Source organism: Acanthaster planci, linkage group LG21 (genome assembly GCF_054643075.1).
Source record: "Acanthaster planci isolate LZ-2023a linkage group LG21, COTS_SCS, whole genome shotgun sequence".
Lineage (NCBI taxonomy): Eukaryota > Metazoa > Echinodermata > Asteroidea > Valvatida > Acanthasteridae > Acanthaster > Acanthaster planci.
Genome location: NC_141797.1, coordinates 8563461 through 8580831, shown reverse-complemented (window position 1 = coordinate 8580831; position 17371 = coordinate 8563461). Strand labels below are relative to the sequence as shown.

General features: G+C 44.3%; 2 protein-coding genes across 4 annotated transcripts; both read left to right on the top strand.

Moving 5' to 3' along the window:
- The first annotated feature begins 148 nt into the window (after positions 1-148).
- Positions 149-10789, top strand: LOC110977326 (uncharacterized). 2 transcript variants are annotated; one of them, XM_022231329.2, is made up of 6 exons: positions 149-280; positions 784-907; positions 2820-2971; positions 4411-4470; positions 5981-6298; positions 8841-10789. In XM_022231329.2, exons 3-6 carry the CDS (start codon positions 2822-2824, stop codon positions 9711-9713), a joined length of 1401 nt encoding a protein of 466 aa, XP_022087021.2. In that variant the 5' UTR covers positions 149-280; positions 784-907; positions 2820-2821; the 3' UTR covers positions 9714-10789. The 2 variants fall into 2 exon arrangements, with proteins under 2 accessions (XP_022087021.2, XP_022087020.2); XM_022231328.2 differs by lacking the exon at positions 149-280 and having other exon boundaries at positions 361-907.
- Positions 10790-11288: 499 nt separating this feature from the next.
- On the top strand, positions 11289-15792 carry LOC110977303 (uncharacterized). Of its 2 annotated transcripts, XM_087131297.1 has the most exons (5): positions 11292-12112; positions 12326-12483; positions 13246-13308; positions 13677-13889; positions 14483-15792. In XM_087131297.1, the coding sequence occupies exons 2-5, from the start codon at positions 12337-12339 to the stop codon at positions 14894-14896; spliced, it is 837 nt and encodes a 278-aa protein (XP_086987423.1). In that variant the 5' UTR covers positions 11292-12112; positions 12326-12336; the 3' UTR covers positions 14897-15792. The 2 variants fall into 2 exon arrangements, with proteins under 2 accessions (XP_086987424.1, XP_086987423.1); XM_087131298.1 differs by lacking the exon at positions 13246-13308 and having other exon boundaries at positions 11289-12112.
- Positions 15793-17371: the final 1579 nt, after the last annotated feature.

Sequence of the window (17371 nt, the reverse complement as noted above, 5' to 3'; positions counted from 1 at the left end):
GCCGACCCGACGTCATTTCCACAAGCAAACGCGGATGTCAAAGCCTTAGTAGATAGCGCATGCAGGGTTTTCCCGCAAAGTGTTCCGATCAAAATATACCGTGCACAACCAGCATTATCAGCACATAAACTTCCTTGTTGGTTTGATTTGGGGGGGGGGACTCGGCGATGATTATACATGTTTCGTATCAACCAACCACATAACGTAGGCGCCATTATTATGCAAATTTGCGACAGAGAAAGAAAGGAGTACGGTACATGATATGCTTGAGATTTGAATGGTATATATTTCTTGAAAAAATAATGGTGTATTTTGAAAAGAGTATAGGTTTCGATCAGGACTGACTATTCGGTTAGTGGCTGGGGACTGAGATTAGGTTGTACTACGCAGGCAAGGGAAAGCCGAATGTAAAAAAGACTACTTGTATAAATGACCCCCAGAAAATGACTAACTTAAGAATACATTCTTGTCAACTGTACCCATTGTAGGCCTACAGGTGTTTGTTTTACTGTTATTGGAATCCATGTGCCGTTGCTGAAATGAAAGTAGGCCTACATGGACGAATTCCGCCCAACCCAGCCGGGAACTGAACAATGGAGTGTACAAGGTCACCGAAGGGATTTTGTGGAGCAATGCAACCATTGAACTTATAAAAACGGAAGCCGGTGGCACATCGTATTGAAACTCCAGTACGGTATACTGACTAACACTGACGCACAATGTGAGGTATTACAACGTGGGTGAGACTGACGATGAGGTTTTTCTTTTTGTGCCTTGGCGCAGGACGTGTGGCTTGCGAAAAAAGTCGAAAATTTGCCAGGATTCGACGAGTTGTGACCATTCCGTGCTTTCCCATATAGGCGGGAACAAAAGGGGGACTTGGCAGGGTCGTTTGCAACAACATTCGGTAAGTTATTACGTGCAGTTTTTCGCGTTTTAATTAATGTGAAAACCACGGTCTGTCGAATGATATGGGTTCACATTGGGCTCTACATGTATTTCAAAGATGCCGGAGTCATACGAAACCCTTAAACGGACGCTGCAGTGTGTCAGAGGATCACTGCCATTTTTTTTGCTGATTCGTTTTTTTAGTGACAATCAATGTTACATATTATTAATCATTTCTGGTAACAATACCAAGGATTCCTCTAAATGAGTGCCCAAGGCACTGTAGCTCGCAAGCCTAAAGTAACCTGTAGAGAGTTAGTAGCAGTTTTAGAGGCGGGAGGAAAACCACGAAGGAATAGGCCTACTCTGGGTAAAACCCTCGGAATCAGGTAGGGACTGAAAGCCCAATCCACCGTTGGACTGGGCCGGGATTCGAACCCGGACCGCAGGGGTGGAAGGCAAGGAAAGAACCACTACGCCAACCTGACTCCCCTGCAGGCAGACTTCAGAACCCTGTGAGCGAATAATAACGATGCTGCGATGATATCCGTGCGAATCAAATACATGGAAGTGGCGCAGTGACTTACAGGTATTTGATTCACATGGGTATTTGAAGGAGGTATTCACATCGGTATTTAAAGGAGGGGGCAAAGGACAGGGGGGGGACAAGAGTTCTTACGGGGAAGGGCAGTTGTTTTGCCCCTTGCCCCCACGCTACGTCACTTAGTCAAATGGGCCCATACAACCAGGTAACCAGATCTCGTGGAATGTTTTTACTGAGTTGAAAGTGGGCTTGAGCTAAGCAAAAACTGTCATTGCCCGGCCAGACTCAAATCCCGTGCGAGAATTTTGCTGAGCGGACCGGGAGTGGGCTTGATCAGTCTTACACATCCGCCCGGCTCTGGCACCCACGGGTTGCTTTGCTGCACGCAGGTGCGCAACAACGCTGCACATAGGCCAACAAAAAAAATTCCCCAAACCATTTTTACGGTAGGCTGAAGTTGAAAGACAAAAATGATCATGACGCCTTGACTCATGACGTGGGAGTGTAGTTCCAGACTTTTTTTTATTATCGAGCCTTTTTTATCAGAGATAAGCACTTGTCATGTTGAAAGTATTTAAAAGGTGTTTTTTATGACCGAAAACAAATAATCTTAGCAATAACTTTCATTAATGACAAGATCTAGGATGGTAAGTCGCCAGCATTGCCAAGAACACTGTTGTCTGCTCATATTAACGCGTTACTGACCCATTAACATACCCACAAGCTTTGATATGAAACAAACTCACAATGACATGGCATTCTATGACGTCACAGTTACTGGCATACCTCCAGAGAAAAGTGTTAACGCCTAAAGTGCCTTGCGTCCACGACACAGAATGTGATATAATAGTGGTAACCAACTTGTACCGTCCACGCATATGATGAAACTATGGAAATTCGCTAGAGAGGTCAACCATTGGTCTAGTGTGCCTGGTGCCCAACACATTATTTCGTGCACAGGTTACCAGGGCAACTCCAAGTGAAGACAAATAAGTTTACTTACTATTGCCGTATGACTTTAACCTGCGGGAAAAACTATTGGCTTCTTAACCGGCTTGTTGAAAATGATGCTCTTTGCGATAAGCGTACAAGGCATGTTGAATGGTTGACTTCTGTGACTTTTAACGACTACATTTGGCAACTTCCATGCAAAAGAGCAGAGCTGAGTAGACACTTGGGGACAAGAGGGAACTTTGAGCATGATATGTCAAACTGGACTATTGGTACATTTCAGTCACGTAGGCTACACCCGCTTGCCACAATAAGCTTTGGAAAATCGAGATGCTTTAAAAAAGATGTATGCCTTGAAAGACAACATGGAGTCGTGTCGTTGTATTGATTCTTTCCTTGTATTAAGAGGATATGTTCTCTTGGTTTTGGGTTTCAGAGATGGCCTACAAGCAAGGCGTCGCCCTGGGGGCCAGCGTGAGCCTTTTCCTAGGCTCAGTGGCCCTACTTGGCATGTACTTGGCCTGCAGCTCCGTCTCCTGCCAAGCCGTGGGGTACTCGTTCGCATCGCCAATCTGGACCAGCGTCCTGGTGAGTGGGCAAAACACAAATTTCCAAGACACACATCAAATGAACACTTAAGTCCCCATCTTGCATTTTTCGATGTTTATTGATTCACCTTTAACTTTTTGAAGATATTTTTACCCTTAGGGGATCACTTCTGAAATTGTCTAAGAGCTAGTCGCCATTTTGAAACTTGTTACCAACGCTCGATATTGCAAAATAGAGCCAGTTAGAGGGCTCCATTGCCCTCTTGTCAAAAAAGTCTCAGAAATACAAGCTGGCACGACTCCTGGTGGCTTCCACTTTTCTTTTTCAACAAATCCTCCATTTCATGCGTGACAGAATGCTCTGGTAGTAAAGGATTTTAACCGCAGTTCCAAACATGATGTGGTCCGCGCGTGCGACCTGATTCCAAGCACGACACGTGACAAAGGGGACCACTCCCATCATGATGCATGAGCCATAATTTTACCCCAGGTTATAGACTTCTGTCTGGGGGCAACCATCTTGCCTTGCTATCATTCAAAGCAACGAAACTTCTGAAGAAAGAAAAATAGTCTGTTTAATTCCTTCAGTCAACATGTGAAGTTGTATTACTGTTGCCAATAAGACCCTATTCAGTGGAGGCCATTTTTGATCTTATTCCCCAAACCTGTTTTATTTATTGCAAACTGTAGATTAGGATGGAACCAGACTGTTTTATACTTCCGTAGGTTCCAAGCCTCCTTTTCAATAATGTCAGAATCAGGCAATGTACACTTCTATGTGTTCAATCATGAATTTGAAGTTACTCATCAGAGTAGACAGGTGGAAATTTGTCACGAAATTTCATTTTATTGCTTCAGTTGTACTCTCAACATTCAAAAATGAAGAGCTAACCTCGCTTTCAAATTCAATATGGCCGGCCACGTGAATAAAGTCCATTGTACCCACTGCATCACCCGAAAAATCTTGGAGAAATCCAAAGATTTCAACAACGTAACGACACAAGGAAAACACAACATAAGGGGGTTCCCCTTGGCTCATATCGTGCATCATCATATGCAACTTGCTGGTCATTAATCGGCCGGTAACTTCCAACACTGGTAGGACGCACGGCAGAAACGGCGCTTATTGATCAACTGTGCCGTTAGCTACGTTTTGTATTTTTATTCCTAGGATAATAGGCTCGGTTGGGGGAATTCCCTTCGCGTTCCCACGGCGAGCAGAGGTTGGAATTCCCGTCCTTTAATCGCCTGAGGTGCGGTGTCCCAAATACCTGACATTGGTCTGGGATACATGTCCTCCGCCCTGGCGCAACCGGGGGGGGGTAGGGGTATTCAGTATCATATGCAGAAGGAGGCAAATTCTGATCCGAGCCCCCCCCCCACAAATCCTGGATGCGCCACTGGCCTGCACAGTTGGAATACCGACTGTCTCGTTCGTCTTTCACCTCTAGTTTTTTTTTACTTGTTCTTCCTCTTCAGATTTTGGCGACTGCTCTCGTGGGTATATTCATGTCAGCGACGAAGTCGGAGAAAGGATGCGTAAGTCCGATTGTCAGACTTAAAGATGGGCCTCATTCGATATCTAGTAACACTGACATCGATTGACCGTGGAAGGGGGCACAGAGATCCCCCCACTTCGTAAAATAAAGACAGTTGATTCATTTCTGCTGCCTCTTTGTGCGCATCCCCGGAAATAAATCTGTTTGTTTTTATGAAATAACTTTAGATGTGACAAATTGAAACCTTAATCTCCCCAAATCCTCAACCCACCTCGAACAGAAATTTACCCGCACTACCTTTACCGGGAATAAGGATTAATATAAGGCTTGGACATAACATTTCAAAGTTTAATGAAGTCGCAAGTAATATCTGTTTAATAGTGGACAAAACGAGGTATTTTTGCTTGTCTTACCTGGTTTTGTATGTAGGGGTATGATTTTCACGGTGCTTTTGGGTACCGGAACAATGGTTAGTACTCCACAGGGAACATTCGTTCTCCTGGTGGGGTATTAAAACGGTACCCCACAGGACATTCACAAAACTGATACTTGGTACTTACTCAAAAGTAATGAATTTTCAAATGCACACGTTTTAGGGACGTTCGGTCGAAATTTCAGCCAAGGAGAATGACTCAGGACAAAATGAAAGCAATTTGAAAAGTGTGCTTCACACTGGGTTTTTTTTTGCTACACAAAAACAAAGGAAATTCCCCACAAGGATACAAATAGAACAGAACACGTGAAGGCAGCTCATTAAGGGATCATTTTTAACCCATTTACTGAATTAGACTCGTTTACACAATAAAACACGTGGGCGTGGGCTATGCATGACAATTTCCTGGACTCTGCGCCACTGCACCTGTAAGACAAAAACAAAAGACATCGATTTTTGTTTATGTGCAATGTAACGATGAGTTCAACTAATCGTTGCTGTCGATAACATTAACAAAGGAACAAACATGAGCGAAGTGCACCCTGGTTGTACAAATGTCTGATTTCATTTGTTTGGATGATACGAAATGATAAAAAGCACTATCGATCTTAAAATGAGGGCTGAGCTTGAGGGGTAATTTACGATTAAAAGCCCTGCACTAGGCAGACAAGGTTCTTTACCAAAATATCTGTCTGGTGCAAGAACAGATCTGACATGGTTGATTGAACTGCTTCGTGCTCAGTCATCTGTGTGATAATTTTCATTGATTTGATTTGATTTCCATTGGTGTGATAAGAAAGAGGACATCATTACTTACTAAATGGTGGTTGCCAATTTCCAAAATATTTATCTATGTCCAAGAAATGAATAAATCAATCTCGTTTTCCTTTCTTTAAAAGCACACTGTATAATCGTTTTTATTGTCGTTCCTGTTTGTTACTTAATGGTACGAATTACGTAAGCTGTAGCTTGGATATCTAAAACAAAGAAAACCAGTAAAAGGATAAAATGGCATTAGAGGTTGAAAAAAAACCATGAAGATGGAGGTTGAGAAAGGAACATCGAAAACCACACACGCCGAAAACCAACCCACCCTTTTCTTCCAACTCTTCCCCAGGGTGGCCTCTTCCTCTTTCTCAGCATTTTCGGCATCCTAGCCACCATGGCCTGCATGTGCATCACCCTCTACGCTTTCTTCTGGGAGATAGGGCTTTTCGTGACGTCCTCCAGGACCTACCGGACTTATAACACCTTCGGCATGACCACCACCGAGGCCCCTACGACCACACCGGCAGTGCCGACCCAGGCCGACATCGGGGTTCGCATCGCTCTGTGGCTGGCCATGATGAGTGTAGCGTTCGTATTGAGCATCGTGACGTGCGTGACGTCTTGCCAGTACTGCTGCTGCTGTCAAGAGCCGCGGGTTGTGCAAGAGGTACGTCTGGTAACAAGATTAAATACGCCCATGTTTTTAGGTGTCCATGGAAAACGATTAAGTTGAGATGGACATTGTGACTGAAAGGTGGCCTATCTCTGACCTAAATTGATATAAACCATTTTCAACAAATTCAATTCACATTCAAAGCGTAGAACGATTAAGAACGATTCAGACATAAAACGAAACTTTCTTTTCAAGAAACTAGAGAATATATGTACAATGTATATGTTTTGTATTTGTGGCAATTGTTTTTATTCATGATATTTTTGACTGTCAAGCCTATCCGCCTCGAGCATAAGCACCCCCTCATCGGTTGAAAAGAGCCATGTTGGTCGGATTGCACAATTTGTTGGTAGCGATGCGACCGTACTCAGAGCGTGCATTTCATTGTGAACAAGCGAAGTACAATTTCAAGTACCAAACTGAGCCTGCGTTACTCTGAAAATTGTGCCCTCTCTAGGTTCAATTGGAGCCGGACATTGTGCATCTCTGAATCAAGATATATATATTTTGTTTTCCACTCAGGGACTTTATTCTATTTTCTCTTTCATGTTACATGAAATTAAGAAAAGAAAACATACAAGTAGTCAATTTATATTAGTTAATTAAACAGCCAGGAGAAAGGGTCCCATCTAGTGTTAAATTTAACAGAATTTCCATTGGTGGTAACAATAATTTTTTCCAAGGCATAACATCTTTTTAAATCGTCTCTAAACTGAATCGAGATATTGTATCGATGTGCATTACTGACATTGACACAATGGATTTCGGTTTCGTACGAAAAAAGCTCTATCGACCAGTGCTAACGCAGTCACGGTGATTGAAAGACATCTTGAGTTTTCTAATGGTTTTCAAAAGCAAAAGCGTTACATTGGGATGTCGTGCATGTCGTTTGCGTTCCAATGACATAGGAAGTTTCGTTGGGACGTCCTTTGTCAGTAAAATCTATTCAGGGAAACTGCAAGCGCGAAGGCAGCCTCAAAAACAGATGTTTTCTGCCGGGGCATATTTGGACGCTTAGCGGATGTTTCAGATTTGGTGTCCATGACTTCGAATAAACACGGGTGTGTGGAGGGCTCGCTGTCCGTGAATGATGACGAATCTGAACCTAATGTAGTTCGATCAAGGACAGAGCAATCCGCCCTGAGCAGAAGCACTACCTCATCGGTTGGCAAGAGCAATGTTGGTCGGACGCTTTCATTGTGCTGGCAGTGATGCGACTACATACAATCGTTCGTGGCCCAGCGATGCGCAGTCACTACCACAGGAGCCTCGGTTGCTAGGGAAATTGCGCCCTCTCTCCCTCCAGTTCGAAGCCCATAGTTTTCTTCAGTGGGCTCCACGGTTTTTGTCGTATTTTGGCAACCTACTATCTAAAATCTACTATCTAAGTCCTACTACAACCTAATATCTAAATCTAAAGAGACTGATCCCAGTAAACAACGCCAGCGTGCTCATACCACCGCAGCAATGGCTCCTAACCATCATTCTGCAGGTCGCAAACAATGTTTCCGTCTTGGAGAAGTTAATTGCACCTCATAGTAGGGGGCCTACAGGAAATTCTAAACGTGTAAAAATTATGACCGACTGATCCACTTCAAGCCTCTGCAGATTAATATTGGGGCTTAGTACTGGAAAATTTGAAACAACTTATTACAGTATATGCTCTACAAGCAACCAAAATGCATCTTTGCGTCTAAGTTGACCATATTAGCAACTTTTGTGTCACTTTTTTCAAAGGATGTTTTTCTGCCTTTTTGGTTTTTATACTAATGAGTATTTCCATACTGATGAGCAAAACTGTGATGCCTAAATGTTACATTGGTTTGTACATAAGACAGTTATTTGTGTGCAAGTGAGCACCGGCGGTTTTCTCAGAAATGTTTTCAGCAAGCAAATCTGGGTTGGCAATTTGATAAAACCTATGCAACGGCTCGGAACTGTATGTCTTCCCTGGGTGACATCACAGCAACAGTGCCCTCAGTTGTCCATGAAAGCACGGGTAAATTTAAATGTTTAAAATAGTGCACCTCTCAGTGCATTTAACCTAATTGTAAAAGAGTGTTTATACTTTGAAGAAGAGTAAAAAAAGTTGTAGAAAAATCAATTATATCTAAGCAAATTTCATTGTGCCTACCCTTTATAAACGGCTAATGTACAATGTGCCTCACTCCTCGGAAATTTTTCAATGAACAATAGGCCATAACTTTACAGACATCGCACAGCGCAGGTGGAAAACCGCAAGGTTGCAATAGTTTTGTGGTGGGCTCGATTTCAAGGCAGCCAGTGGCAGGGACTAAATTTTGTCTTCACCGGACGCGCGATACGCACTGCAGCCTGGGTTTGCTGTACCAATGTAGCGCGCTCTATCGGACGTTGACAATCATTTTTCTTTCTGCAAATGAGCTATGGGGGAACTAGATCGCAGCGGGGGTTGAGTTTAGAAAGACTTCCATTGATGGCCTGTTCCTTACATAACTATATCCTAGTTTTATAAAGGCTTCATCGTGTCTACTTTTTCTTTCCTTTTCTACTGCAGAGAATCATTTTGGTGAACCAAGGAAACGTAGCCTCCCCTCAGAACATCGTCTTGGAAAACACAAACACGATCGTGAACCAGCAGGCACCCCAGCCCGTGGTTTTCAACACCCTTTCCCCGGGAGGCGGCCAATTTGTACATCAGCAGCAGTTCCCCGTTCAGCAGCCCTACCACCAGCCCGTGCAGTTAAACCAGCCGCCTTCCTACCCACAGCCGGTACCCCCGCCCTACGCCGCCGTCGGCACGGCTCCCGTCTCCCAGCCCTGCCCGGTGATGGCGCCTCCTCCTGTGGTGCCGCCGAGCGCACCGCCGGCTCCTCAGGCGACCCCGACTCGGGCTTTTCCGCCACAGTCAGGACCGGCGCAACCGCAGCCTGCCCCCACTAACCTGACCCTGTCTCACCCGCTCCCTCCAAGTGCGGCGGAGCCCGGCCGCCCCGGACCCAGCAACAACATCACCGTGATAAGCGACGGCGGCCCGCCTCCAAGCACTTACCAACCGTTGATCCACGAAACTCAGACGAGGGCGCCGGACATACAGCACACCTACGACCAAACGGCCCACACCGGCGACGACAACATGGACTACACCTACATCGACGCCCAGTCCCCGGGCACAAATATGACAGCCCACCGCAGCAACTACGACCGAGCGCCCGCCCCGTCACCAACTGCTGGCAGCGGAAATGACCCCCAGGGGGACAGCGACATAAATAGCAGGCTGTACGCCTACGCGGACGACCCGTCAGAAGATTACGACGACACTCAGGTCGATTCAAATGTTTACGCCACAGCACCCGTCGAATCCTCAGACTACGTGAACAAGGACGTCGGGAAAAGTCCCAAAACTCGAAATCCAAAGAAGTCCAAGTAAATTATTGATGGCACCCGCTGACAAATCTGAATCGCACTGGCCAGCCGGCCCCGGCAAGGTCGGTGGTAGTGTGTATAAGACAGCTGCACTCGTAAGCAGGAGGTCGTGGGTTTGAGTGCCACCCTAGCAGGCTTGTGAGTTTATTTCACAAGCTCTAAGACAAACACCGAGTTTCAGTGAACAGAGACACTGTCGTGCGTACACAATACAAGGACTTTTTTGGGGGGGGTTCGAACCTCTCTGTCCCCCTTTTTATGTTTATCATTTTTTGGTTAGTATAAGCTGAAACTTTGTTCTAGATTGCAGTTCTCGGGATCTGCAGATTAGTGTTAATTCATGCTGCGCCTGCAAACTTGACCAAACTGTGGAAGTTGTAAAAATATAACTAATTTTTTTTAATGAGATTTAAACTGGTTACGGTTTTTAATTAAACAAATAATATTTCACTGTTATCATTAATAGACAGCATTCTTTCCTTCGGAACTGCTTGCCAGATGAATACCCAGTGTCTTTTCCTGCTGATCTCAGTGTGACGTGTAAACTGATATAACCTATCGCAAGAAAACGCAGTTGATATCCATGAACAAGTATGGAGATCTTTGCTCTACCTGAAACCCCCATTTTCACAATTTTATCTTTTGAACGATGGGCACTGAAGAGAGTCCATAATTATAGCTTTACACAAAAATCATTAAAGATTAAAAAAATGACAATCATCATTGATTAAAATTCAACAAACATTAAAGAACGCGGTAATCTTAAAACGACTCGTGCATCAAACAACAAAAGGGCCAAAGCCCTTTCGACACCTTGTCTTATACCTTCACTTTTGACAAAATATGGACAGGGAAAAGGGTGTTTCTTTCCAGCGATTGGCAGCGATTAGTCGATACATGTAATTATTTTGATCGATTTTATTTCATATATCAATCCAGGGTAAGCCGCGACAGTAAATGCCGCTTTAATGAATTAAATTAACATATTTATAACTCTACATGTATTTACAGTATACATACTTGATTTTAGAGAAAGATATAACCCAAAATCATAAAACTAAACACATCGGTGAAACTAAATTGAAGTGGATGAAATCAGGTTGAGTAATTTATTTGACTAAATGATATCTGAGTTTTTAAATGGAGTTCAGGTACAGGTAATAATTACGGACTGATATTTAGAGTGTCACATGGTGAAATTCTCACATACAGGTTTTCTCTGAATAGAAAGAATGACAGGATAGTAGCTGAAGGTCATCAAAATTTAGGCACCACCGAAATGCTAGCTAAAAAAAGCCCATTTCTGTCACGTGTGGTTTGTACCGGTACCCTTATGTCACGTCAGTCATTCGCGTTAAAGATGGTCTCCCACTGAGCCAAGTCGGTGTTTCAAAAAGGCAAGACCCTTCAGGTAAAGGCACCGCTAGCTCGAACATCTTCGGTGCTCGTGGCCGTGGGCATGTCTCATTGTCGCGTATGACCTTAAGGTGATGTGCTCTTTTTTTCCGCGTGCGCTTTCCAAAACCAACCTTGTTCAAAGTTAAGGGCAAGTTCAAGCGATGGCTATCTTAAACTATGGCCCAACACATATGTCCCAAACGAAGTTTACTTTCGATTATCTGGTTACTGACTTACAAGTTCCTGGGGGTATGGTTGCACCCTTGGTTATAATAGCCACTTAACATCCCAGTTGACTGGAAAGCGCATTATTGCTCGGGATGTCGTTGATCATGGGCACGGGAAAACATTCTACAAATATTTAATTTATGGTCATTTGAATTTGGCCGTATCGCGCATGCGCACTATTAGAAAGTACCATTGACTACTGGTGAAGTTGTGGTTCCCGCATTTGTCTTTTTTTACACAACTGTCTGGGGATACATCACGTAGCTTCCTATGGGAAAATGTTTCTTGAGAGGAGATTAGTGTCCATGCTGCACGGACGTTTCCCCGATTGAAAGCAGTACTTTTCGACAACCCTTTAAAAAAATCCTTGAAAAGAGTCCCGATTATAGCCTTTATTCAAGACGGCCGGTTTCCCGGCGTGTGGTGTTAAGAATGATGATGTCCGTGTGAGCTCTATGTCACTTGACTGGTGGCGTATGGCACCATCTCTTTGAAATTGTAATTCGACCGTGACGTCACAGCAAGTCACAATGTAGGTAGCGCACGTACATGGGCTTTGGATGACTGAGCAGTTAGAATGGTCCCTCAAGCTTTTTAGGCTGTGGCACGATGACAACATTAGCGATTTTTATTTCCGGGTAAGACCAATCCCTGTTAGCACGCCCCCATTAAAATGATAGTACCTGGTAAAAGTTCCAGTAAGCTGACTGCAGATTCGAGGAGATCATCGTAAAAGAGAGACTTCGGTACGCCTTTTCACACTTCCAGGGCATAGACGTAAGTACGGAAGCCCAAAGGACCCAGGCAATGCAAATGCTAAGTGCAGAAAAATACCGGTACTGCGTTGTGTCTAAGTTAACCTGTTCACCATTTTATTATTTTTTTTTTGCTGTGACTGTGCGTGCATTTTGGACCCTCATTCGCGTCTCTTAACTTCCTCCTCAGCCACGCCGTCCTTTCTCTAAAGCTCCAACCTCTTGCTATTTTCAGGCTAGTCCCCGATGGCGTACAAGCCTCGCGAAGTCCTGGGGCTGAGTGTGCTCCTGTTCCTTGGGGATGTGGTGTTTATTCTCTTGTACGTCATGAGCGCATCAGTCCTCCACTTGGAGCCAAGTGTGCAAGCCTCCTCGGTGGTGACTGCTGTCTCTGTAAGGTCTCAACTTTACTTTCCACATGCAAACGACAACAACCACATAGCGACATGTAGTTGTCGCGGTTTGGGAAGCCTTTATAATTTGTTTACATACAATATAAGACCCCTGCATGTTCATGCTTTTCACGAGGTATTCCAACCTTTAAACGTATAATTAGGTAGGCCTCGAAAATGGTAATCATCGCAGGGCGATATTTGACACCACACCCTCTGGATCTGCATATGCCTGAAACAACAAGGCATAAGCAGCGGCACTCTGTCACGGCATAGGCCTAGAAACAAACAGCGAAAGCAATGACAACACCAACGACTATGTCAATGACAACAGAAAATGACAGCACTAGCAGCGATGACACATTAATAAATATCCAGCCTAAGGAGAGCAAAACGATGACATATAAAAAAGGAACAAGTCCCAAGCAAGTTTGTTTTCACTCTAGCCGTATCCACCTCTAGCAGAAGTACCCTGGATTGAAAAATAGCCATACAGGTGGGGAGTGTTCATTTTGTTGGTAAAGCGACTTAACTATAACGCGTGCATATCATATTCTTTTGTGAACCAGCAAAGTGCAGTTCCTACGAAAGGAGCCTCCGTTGCTGGGAAACTTGCGCCCTCTCTCTCTCCAGCTGCACATTACGAGAATCAGAGACATCATTAGCAAATGAATTTTGAGAACTGTGACAGTTCACAGTGCCACAGTTTGTCACCGAGTGTTTTACTTCATAACAAATCAGAATTTGTTTTCCTTTTATACAGATTCTGATCCTGTCTTTGTTTGGATTATTCATATCAAGAAATGACTCGGATGAAAGACCAATGGTAATCCGACTAGTTGTCTAGATTATTCCTCCACGGTGAGAGAAAAGCAAGCAGCACCTACAAAAACGATGGTCACAGTATACCACGGTGCTGCAAGCAGACTTGTAACTGGGTTTTAAAAATATAGACGGTGATAACGACTTGTGAGTGGCTCATCGTCTGTTGAATTAGTTCGATCACCAACCACTAGTCAATTGATTAGATCCTTGTCGCTGTCGAGCGCGTTTGTGATTCAAGTTGGAGGACACAAACCAACACGTATCCACTAAATCATGTATGGTTAAGAGATAAGTATACAACATTCTGACATTTAACTTCCACTCTCAAAGAGTGGCTTTTCTGAGAGACTTTCCTTGTCTTTTCATCAGCCGGGGGGAGGATTCTTTGTCCTGGCCATCCTTGTGGTCTTTACGACAGTCGCCTGCGTAACCCTCATGTGGCAACAGCAGCTGCAGTCGGCCAGCAGCTTATGGATTACCATGATCGTAGTGTTGCTGTTCTTGTGCGTCGTGTCATCGGTAGCCGCTGCTCTGTTCTTCCACCCCTGCGACTGGACGATTCAGCTGCGTGTTGTGAGGAAGGTAGACAAAAATCAGTATTGTTCGAGCAAGGCCAGATTCAGTGTTATGTAGGAGCTGGTCCCGAGAGCACCAGTGTTTTGTAGCACAAGGTTAAAGTGTTCCACAGACGCCGGGCACCAGGGTTCCATAAGCCCGAGGCACCTGTGTTCCATGCGACCAACTCAGTCATGGGCCCCTATATAGGCACTACAGTGGCCTAAGCAACGCTGGGGTCTTATAATTTTTGTTAATTGGCACAGTGGTTTAATGATTTCCAAAATCGAAGATTTAAGGAAAGAAGCAGACTGTGATGTCTTCAAAAGCAATCAGGTTTCGGTAGGCCCTTCGCACAGTGAAACGGTGTATCATTCTCACGGTTATAGTTGAGGTGGAGATGGAACATTTTTATCCGAAAGACGTATTTCTTTCATCTGTAAAGAATCCAGCCCAATCAGCCACTTGAAACTAATGTAATACTTGCGCTTTTAATTTCTTCAACAAATTGAAAAAAACAGTGATTTGTGGTAGGGTTGCAGGGAAGAAAACTGTCAGAGAAGGTTTCGGTCCCGATGATTTCTCGAGACCTAAAAGCACTCTGTCTGGTTTTATTGCAGCATCAAAATGGTGGACGAAATGCCAATGTCCCGTCAGTCAGCGGATCTCTTTCCCTTGTAACTGGTGCCCGAGACGGAGCCGAGGTAGTGGGTCCGGTGACTGCTCAGTCGCCAGCCACGGGCCTGCCAGTCATCCCCAGTCAGCCCAAGTGCATCTACAGCACCAGGATTGCCGACGAGGCGCCGACAGCGCCCCAGCAGCAGAGTTACTATCAACCGCTGATTTTCGACAAGGGCGACGCCGGGGGTTCATCATCCTCATCCGCAGCGACGGCAGCCGTACCCCTGGCCGGTCCTTCTGGAGGGGATGCCGGGCGGCCGAGCCTTGGTCCCTCGCCCGAACAGTCGGTTACGGAATGTCCAAGGGTGTTAACCGCTGACGCTGACGACAAGACTTACGAGAACATAAAGTAGCCTTCATTCGGCAAGAACTAGTGCACCATTTCAAAAGTGTTACATGTGTAGTTTAAAAACACAAAGTGTCGTTACTATTATTGAACTCCTTGTTATGAAACCAAGGAAGCCTGAAGAAACCTGTAGAGAGGAGACAGTAAGAAGCAGCTACAGTTTGCGAGGTAGGAGGAAAACCCCACAGAAGAAATTTCTGGGTGAAACCCACAGAATCAGCTATTGGGACTGAAAACCCATTCCACATCCAGGCGGGCCGAGCTGGGAATCGAACGCGGACCGCAAGGTGTGTAAGGCACCATTGCGCCAACCTATTACTCCCCGATGTCTTGGAGTCTCTCCCGCTTCATCTTTCCTTGCCTTCCTTTCTTCGTCGTTAAGACTGTTGGTGGAAAGGTCAATAAGTTCAAATAGCAGCTAAAGATTTGGCATTCTTTTCATATCAATGATAGAAATGCCGGTCTTGACTCATCCCATGATTACTGAAAATTTTGATTACTTTTATTTAGTCTCATGTGCAGATACTCATTTGTAAAGTTTGCAGTTTCTAAACTGTCTTAATCATATGGCCGAAAGAAATGTTCAGTTAATTCGTAATTTCCAATCGTAACGATCTTATTAAAGATCGAGGAGTTCAAGTTCATAGATGACTGAAACTGTTTAATTAATTAAGCGCCCTCTGTTGTTAGGCCCTGGAATACCATGTAATGTGTGTTCCAATGTGGCCGCAGTCTGAGAGTGACGTGTTAAAGTAACATTGGAGATTTTACCTTATTATAACAATGACATTCAACAGCTTCAGCTAGTGCCGTTCGAGTCTAGTTGTATTGTGCGCACTAATTGTTGAAAAGAAATTGACCAGTGGTCAAAATAAAGTTCACACCTGAACTTACCCAATGTGATGACTTTGGGCGCTTTGTCCTAGCAACTAGTCTCACTGAATTTGGCCAATTGTGGATATGTACTGTTAGTTGTATGCAGAGGTTTGTTCTGTATCATTTTTAAGTATGACAACAATTAAACCAGATCAGACTAGACAAGGCCAGACCAGACGAAACCAGACCAGAACAAACCGGACCAGACCAAACTGGACCAGACCCAAACCAGCCCAGATCAGACAAGAACAACGCAACACCCCCCCCTCAAAAACTAACACTCCATCTTAGATCTGTTTTCATAGCTCGGTAGTTTAGGAGATCGTATTGGAAGCCAAAGATTAACGGCGGGATCCCTTCAAAGACTATCTTGATTACAGTTTGACGTCGCTTTTTTTCCTCCAAAATATATCTATAGATCCTTTGCGTCTGATACTTGGTAACTGTTCCTTTTATAACATGACAAGGAACCATCGAAAAACGTGGAGTTCAGTCCCTCTATTAGGAAGAATTGAAACTGAACTTTTTACTCTGCATGCAGCATAGAGGGTGCGATTCAATTTTTGCCAGATTGTGAAATGCAAAAAGGAAAAGACTGGGTTATGTCATGTGTCTATAGCAGAAACGTTTATAGAGAGAGAGTTATGGCATGAATGTCTCATGTGATGGAACCAAAATGGTGGATAATGCGTCGGTGAACATAGACAATTAGGACACAATAGCTGCATGCTGTACAGCACACATAATGAACAGCCATTTTCGTCCAAAGGTCTGCAGATGGCACTACGTATAGCGCCATCCCGCGGTGCTCCTTTGAAATTGTCAGCACCACTGATTATTCTACCGTGATGTTACAGAACGTCAAAGTGCACAGCACGCCACCGCTGTTTCCGTCTGTGTTAAACAGGGAACACCGGTTGTGCGCATGCGTCAGTTTTTTTTTACGAGTACGTGCAACTTGCATAATTCATGAATCTTGACCCATTTTGTAAACCCTGCGTAAAAGTCATGATAATACTGTATATTCACGATTTTGATGAATGTTTTCGACCACTCCCACACGTTTTACACTTTTTACTGACAAGTGCAACAGGAGAAGCGAACTGAAATGGATTTCTTAAGCGCGAAATTTAAAGCTAAACTGAGCTGCTCCGATTTTGTGTTTCTGGCGTGGTAAGATTTACAGATGAAAATTCTATATGACCTAGAGTTTTCCTAGCCTAAAACAACACATAATATCACAAAACAACTCTTCATCTTACAAACTGGATTTTCTCTTCTGTGCAAACCCCAAGGTTTTCGAGAAATGTGGACTTTGTGACATGGGTGATATTTTCAGCCTGAACCGCCGTTTCGGTAGCCCGGTAAGCGCGGTACCGGTGCCAGACTACATGTACATGTATATTACGCGCGAGCGATCTGCCCGACGGACTACTGCATACCCGCCTGACTAGAAAAAAATGTGGGGCGACAAGCACTTTAACTCGATATTCTTTGGTAAATTATGACCTCCCAGCAGTGCAAATTAATAACCTCCACTTTCTGATATATAAACAGGTTGGGTGCGGTATTGTCAAAACTTTTAAATGACTGGTATTTTAAATAA

Coding starts and splice junctions, on each gene's coding strand:
- LOC110977326 (XM_022231329.2), top strand. CDS start 2,822: ATGGCCTACAAGCAAGGCGTCGCCCTGGGGGCCAGCGTGAGCCTTTTC. Junction 2,972..4,410: donor CAATCTGGACCAGCGTCCTG/GTGAGTGGGCAA, acceptor CTTCCTCTTCAG/ATTTTGGCGACTGCTCTCGT. Junction 4,471..5,980: donor CGAAGTCGGAGAAAGGATGC/GTAAGTCCGATT, acceptor ACTCTTCCCCAG/GGTGGCCTCTTCCTCTTTCT.
- LOC110977303 (XM_087131297.1), top strand. CDS start 12,337: ATGGCGTACAAGCCTCGCGAAGTCCTGGGGCTGAGTGTGCTCCTGTTC. Junction 13,309..13,676: donor ACTCGGATGAAAGACCAATG/GTAATCCGACTA, acceptor TCTTTTCATCAG/CCGGGGGGAGGATTCTTTGT. Junction 13,890..14,482: donor AGCTGCGTGTTGTGAGGAAG/GTAGACAAAAAT, acceptor GTTTTATTGCAG/CATCAAAATGGTGGACGAAA.